The 6,836-nt window shown below is 50.6% G+C and overlaps 1 protein-coding gene across 1 annotated transcript; it reads right to left on the reverse strand.

Annotated features, from left to right (window-relative positions):
- Positions 1 to 3,630: 3,630 nt before the first annotated feature.
- On the reverse strand, positions 3,631 to 5,792 carry TKTL2 (transketolase like 2). Its single transcript, XM_059695300.1, has one exon. The coding sequence runs from the start codon at positions 5,630 to 5,632 to the stop codon at positions 3,731 to 3,733; it is 1,902 nt and encodes a 633-aa protein (XP_059551283.1). The 5' UTR covers positions 5,633 to 5,792; the 3' UTR covers positions 3,631 to 3,730.
- Between the last annotated feature and the right edge of the window lie 1,044 nt (positions 5,793 to 6,836).

The raw sequence follows: 6,836 nt of genomic DNA on the forward strand, positions 1-6,836 counted from the left end.
TTTTCATATCCTTGAGGGTCTCACTATACTATTTCTTGCAGGTTTCTAGAAGATTCTTGAGTAACCTTATAACCGTGGTTTTGAACTCTATATGCAGTAGTTTGCTTTCCTCCATTTCTTTCATTTGTGACCTGTTTCTTTGTCTCCACATTTTGGCTGCTTCCCTGTGTTGATAGAGTGGCTTTGTGTGCTAGGTGTCCTATAGGACCCTATGGCTCAACCTCCCTAATTCCCTGAGGTAGAAACTCTTGGTGCACCCCTTTGTGGGCTGTGTGCACAGTCTTGTTATAGTTAAACCTTGATTGCTGTTGGTATCACTGGGAGGAATTGACTTCCAGGCCAATTGGCTGTGAGGACCAGTTGTGTCTACAATGGGAGAACTTCTGTACTGGAGATACCCAGTACAGGGTAGGACTTGCTTCAGTGGGCAAGGACTTGCTTCAATGGGGCTTTGGTGTTCACTGAGTCTGCCCCGCTGAGTGTGTCTCTTATGAATGTGAAGAGCTGTAATCTGGACGGTCTCACTCTGACCATTGGTTACACTGGCTCTTGGATCTCCAAGGAGGTGCAAGGTCAGCCACTGCCTGAGGCCACCCAGCAGGAACTACAGAGAGATCTGTAGATTTCTCCTCTTTGTTTGGGGTTTGGAGGTGCCCAGATGAGGTGCAGCTGTGAAGCAATGTAAGCTGCTGACGAGTCTTAACCCTTCTTTTGGAAGATCTGGGGTTCTCTGACCAGCTGCAGTTTGACAGGTTTTTAGGTGGAGAAAGGCCAGGCCATTCGTATGCAAAAGCCTCTGTGCACAACTCGGGTGGGGTTGTAAATTGGGTGGGACAGGGTCTCAGATCACCAGGGTGGAGCAAACAGCAATGGCTGCCAGTCAGCCCTGCCCTGGAGAGGTCCCGGGTCTCTGTGTCCCGCAGCCCCATGCAGGAACAATGATCGCTGCAAGTACCTCTGTGAGAAAGCTGCCCTCAGGTTCCGGCCTGATGTCAGACAGTCCAGCTTCTCTCCGTATGAGTCTGGGTCCCCAAATTCTCACCCGGAACTGGAGTTCAGAGCAGTCGGGAGCTTGTATCTCCCTCCCGATTGAAAAAGACAACAGCGTATCCAGCTGTCAGCCCCTCTTGTGCGCCTCCGCACCTCCGCTCTTCTGCACCTCTGCACCTCCTACCAGACTCAACGCGCGTTTCTCTTTCCTTCTAGTTGTAGAATTTCTACTCAGCCAGCCTTCCCGTGGTTCTGGATGATATCTGTTTAGTCTTTTAGTTGTAGTTTTAATGTGGTTGTGTGTGGCAGCAAGTTTAGGTGTTTACCTATGCTGCCATCTTGGTTGTCTCCCTGGACTCAAGAAGGCTTACTCTTGCACAAATTTCATGCATCGGGCCTCTAGTATAAATATATAAAAAGCCAGTGACTGTAACACCATAACGACCAGAATGACTGGTCTCTATGACGCCCACTGTGGCCAGCAAACCGCCCAATCAGGGGGTGGGGCCAGCTGACCATCCTCCTGCAGCCCCTTCCCCCAGCCGCCCCACCCCTGATTGCCATCCTCTACCCCAATAGGGGGCGAGGCCTCTCCCACCCTGATCAGGAGGCAGCGCAGGTCGGCCAACCTCCCACGCCCCTCTCCCTGGCCGGCCCAACCCCTGATTGCCATCTCCTACCCAGTAGAAGGCAAGGCCTGCCGGCCAACCTCCTGCAGCCCTTCACACCACCTGGCCCCACCCCAGGTCGGTCCCCCGGCCCAATCAGGGACAGGGCTGGCTGGCCAACTGCCTGTGACCCCTCCCCCCTGCCAATCCCGGCCCTGATGGGCCTGCAGCACCTCTCTTCAGCCAGCTCTGCCCCTGATTGGCCCCTCCCCACACCAATCAGGGGTAGGACTGGCTGGCTACCCTCTCATGGTCCCTCCCCCAGCCACTGACCCCTGACTGACCCCCTCTACCCCATTTGGGGCAGGGCTGGCCGGCCCACCACCCGCAGCCCCTCCCCACAGCCAGACCCGCCCCAAATCGGCCCCCCCAACTCCAATCAGGTGCAGGTCCAGCCAACCTCCCACCATCTCCTTCTCCCGACACACCCAGCCCCAATCTGCCCCATCGGGGCCTGGCTGGCCAGACCCCACCCGCGCACAAATTCGTGCACTGGGCCTCTAGTCTCTAATAAATGCGTAATATGCTCATTAGACTGGATGACCCTCTGGATGAAGCCATGGAGGCAGGGGCTGAGGCAGAGGCTGCTGCAGCGGCAGCAGGGGCCGAGTCCTTGCACAATTTTTGTGCAGTGAGCCTCTAGTAAGCCATAAAAGCTGAGGCTCCTTCCCAGCGTGCATTTATAATCCCAAATTACAATCTTGTGCTAGTATTTTATCTCATGTTGTGTCTGAATCAATGCTATCACTAATGCTTGCAAAGTAAGGATGGAGATTTATTATTCAACAGCACCCCACTCATGGGTGTATGTAATATTTGTTTGATATTACTTGATTGGAATGACTATACTGGAAGATCCACAGTTATAGATTGTACGCTAGCAAATACAGTTAGAATTTTTTTTTTCGTGTGTGTATAAATAAGAACTTTTTTTTACTTATTTGAATTTTCCAAATTTGTACAATGATCCTATGAGGATCCTAGAGGCCTGGTGCACTTAACAAGGGCAATAAAATAAGAAACTAATGACCTAATATATCAGATACAGACTAATTTTAAATTTAGTTTTGAACCTTTAACTTTACCTGACTGGTAAGTACTCTTTTCTTGTATTCTAGCCATATAATTTATGTACTTACACCTAAAAGAAAGAAGTCTACTTGACATGGCTTTTCAGTCCACATGTTGTTCTCTGGTGACTTATCTGCAGCTCAAAACTTTTTCCAGGATTACTGTTAAGAGACATGCCTCTTTCTGCTTCTAGTTTAGATAGAAGTGTCTTCCTTACCAAGAAGAAATCAAATAACACATACATGGCACAAACTAAGTAAAGTTGAAGTTTTAATATTCTTTATTATATTAACTTTAGTAATCTTAGTAGATGAATATAAACTAGTTAGTAATCTGGTTTGGTCACTGAAAAAAATGAAACATTTTTGAAACCTCACCTAACTGTGTAGTATGGAGACTAGACCTAATTATGCTTTCATCTCTTTAAGAAAGCAGTATGATTATAAGAACCTTCACTGCTGCTCTATGGCCTCTAAACTTCGGAGGAGAGATGAAGTCAAGCTTCTGAGGAAATCCCAAGGCAACTAACTGCAGTCAAACAATGTCTGGAAAGCTGCAGGTAGAATTGCATTACATGAAAGCTCAAATCTGCTTCAAAACCTGGGCTACTTAAGTCTAAAATTAAATTCACATTTTCTTACAAGGAAATTAGAAGCATGTAAGAAACTATTAACTCTATTTTGATTCCCAACAGTTATTTATAACCTTTTCAGAAAATTTTGTATTAGGCATAGATGTTTTGTTTGCTATTCTGTTACTTATGAAGTTATAACCTACTCCAATTATTCAAAAATGAGAGTAGCATTTGTGTATACAGTCACAGTTTAACCAAAAGGTAGTTAACTTGAATTTCTAATTGGGAATGAAGAAAGGTGTTAAATGTTTTAAAAATGTGCAATAATATAAACAATGGTTTGATAACATCTAGCATTAATGCAATATAAAGGTTAACTGTTTTAAGACCAAACTCAACAGACTGACTTTTAAAGAACACAGCTATCTTAATTCATTAAAGTGTGTTTCACTGCTGCTATGATATGTCTGGCACTGATTCCAAACATATCCAGCAATTGGCAAGGTTTCCCACTTCGAGGGACTCCTGACACTGCCAGCTGATGAACAAGGATGTCAGGCTCCCCACACACGGCGGCACAGACTGCTTCTCCAATGCCACCTTCCCGGTAGTGATCTTCCACTGTGATCACCCGACCGCCTGTAGCTTTGGCATTGGAGATGATGGTGGCAGCATCCAGGGGTTTAATGGTAAATGGGTCAATGACACGGATGGAAATATCTTGTTCAGAAAGACGGTCAGCAGCTGCTAAGGCTTCATGCAGAGTAACCCCGGCTCCAATTACTGTGACTTTGTCATTGACACTGCGGCGGATGACCTTGGCCTGTCCAATCTCAAAATGTTCTTCTGGGGTGTAAATAACTGCAATTTCTGGAGGGCCGGTCCGAATGAAGCACATGCCTTTGGCATTGGCGGCCAGGCATATAGCGTGCTCTGTCGCGACGGCGTCGCTTGGGTAGAACACAGTGCAGTTGGGGATGCTCCGGAACATGGCTAGGTCCTCCAGGGCCATCTGGCAGGGTCCGTCCTCACCAATGGAGAGCCCGCAGTAGGAACCAATCAGGTTGATGTTGGTTTGAGAGATGGCCCCCATGCGGATATGATCAAACGCCCGGGTCAAGTAGGCCGCGAAGGTGCTGACAAAAGCGACGGTGCGGTCGCGCGTGGCACAGCCCAGCGCCACGCTCACCATGTTCTGCTCGGCCATGAAGCACTCGATGAAACGCTCGGGGTGCTCCTTCTTGAACATCTCGGAAAAGGTGGCGTTCTTCGTGTCCCCATCCAGGACAATGACCCTTTTATTGGCATGGCCCAGTTTGGCCAGAGCCAAACCGTAGGCCCTGTCGGTCGCCATCTTGTCCCCCACTTTGTAAGCGGGCAGCGAGGCCATCTTGATGTTCCTGATGCTGATGCGCGGCGAGTCCTCCACGGGCGGCCGGGGCGTCAGGTTCCGGTTGGTCTGGATCTGGCTCTCAATCAGCTTGATGATGGCGTCGGCTCTCTCCCTGGGCATCGGCTTCCCGTGCCAGTTCTCGGAGTCCTCCACGTTCGGGATGCCCCGGCCCTTGAAGGTCTTGGAGACGATGGCCGTGGGCTTGTTCTTCACCCGCGCCGCCTGCCAGAAGGCGTGGCACAGGGCCTCCACGTCGTGGCCGTCCACCAGGTAGGTGGTCCAGCCGAAGGCCTCGCAGCGCTTCTGGTACATGTCGGTGCAGTGCTCCAGGGGCGTGGGCCCGCTCTGCCCCAGGCGGTTCACGTCGAAGACCGCCACCAGGTTGTCCAGACTGTAGTGCGAGGCGAAGGCCAGCGCCTCCCAGATGGAGCCCTCGGAGGACTCGCCGTCGCCCAGGAGGCAGAAGACGCGGTAGCTGGCCTTGTCGAAGTACTTGCCGGTGTAGGCCATGCCGCACGCGGCCCCCAGCCCCTGCCCCAGCGACCCGGTCGCCACGTCCACGAAGGCCAGCCGCGGCGTGGGATGGCCCTCCAGGTCACTGTGGATCTTGCGCAGGCTCAGCAGGTCCGCCTCGCTGATGTCGCCCACCTCCGCCCAGGCGGCGTAGAGGATGGGCGCGGCGTGGCCCTTGGAGAGGACGAACCGGTCGTTGTCCGGGTGTTCGGGCTCCGCCTGCTTGTACCGCATCGTGTGGAAGAAGAGCACCGACATGATCTCGGCGGCGCTGCAGCACGACGTGGGGTGGCCGGAGCTGGAGGCGCACGTGGCCCGGATGGAGTGGATCCGCAGGCGGTTGGCCAGGTCCCGCAGCACCTGCACGGTGTCCGCGTCGGGCTTGGGGTCCTCGGCCACGGCGGCCACGGCGGCGCCGTCCATGGTCCCCGCAGAGTGGACGTTGGCCGCAGCCCCTCCGCCGTTCAGTCAGTCACGTTAAGTCACGTGACGCCCACGTCCTTGCCCCGCCTCCTCGAGGTCAGGAGGTCAGCAACTGCCTGGCCAGGGCTCGCGTGCCTGCCTGCGTGCGTGCGTGCGTGCGTGCGTGCCAGACTTTGTCGCGAGAGTGCGTGCGTGTGGCGTGTGTGCATTCGTGCGTGCCAGACTTTGTCGAGAGAGTGCGTGCGTGTGGCGTGCGTGCATGCATGCGCGCCAGACTTTGTCGCGAGACTGACCACTGGAATGCACCTCCTGCCTCGGAATTCTTCCCCCACGGGACTGTGACTCTGCTGCTTTTTCTGCACGTGACCATCTCCTTCCAGGCCCAATGGAATGAGTTTTAAATATGTGCTTTGTTACTTACATGTTCAGCATTATTAACAATGGCTAAATGTTTTGATACCTTTCCTCATGTTATACATTCAAAAGGGAGTTATTCTTATATCCATATGTTATAGGAAACTATTCGTGAGGTTGTGGTTCTTTTAAATGCATTGCTTCTGTTTTGGAAACATCACTCTTTACAGCAGAGCATCGATAGACATTATCTAAAGTTGCTTTCAGTCTGGCCAATTATGGAGATACTATGTCAACATAGGCTTTCTTAGAGCAATCGAAGATTCCAACTTTGAGATAAAAGTACAATGACAGCCGAAACCGGTTTGGCTCAGTGGATAGAGCATCGGCCTGCAGACTGAAGGGTCCCAGGTTCGATTCCGGTCAAGGGCATGTACTTGGGTTGCGGGCATATCCCCAGTGGGAGATGTGCAGGAGGCAGCTGATTGATGTTTCTCTCTCATCGATGTTTCTAACTCTCTATCTCTCTCCCTTTCTCTCTGTAAAAAATCAATAAAATATATTTTTTAAAAAAAAGTACAATGACAAATTTGGCCAAAAATTACAAGCTCAAATCCAAAACTGCTCAATGGCAGGGTATCTAGAACCGCAGTTTCCTCCAGTATACCCTAAAATACTATTACTGTTACTACAAATAATTTTTAAAACAAAATTAATTTACTGACTTAATTATAAAAGTAAGTTTATGCCATTGAGTTCTTCTAGCGGGCAAGGGTTCTAGCTTGTCATCAAAAAATGAAACACGACAGGATGTCATCTCCCATGCTTTGATGTTAAACATCGTGATTCC

This window comes from Myotis daubentonii, chromosome 5, assembly GCF_963259705.1.
Source record: "Myotis daubentonii chromosome 5, mMyoDau2.1, whole genome shotgun sequence".
In the NCBI taxonomy this organism is placed as follows: Eukaryota; Metazoa; Chordata; class Mammalia; order Chiroptera; family Vespertilionidae; genus Myotis; species Myotis daubentonii.

Excerpts from the sequence above, each read along its gene's own strand:
- TKTL2 (XM_059695300.1), bottom strand. The coding sequence starts at position 5,632 with ATGGACGGCGCCGCCGTGGCCGCCGTGGCCGAGGACCCCAAGCCCGAC.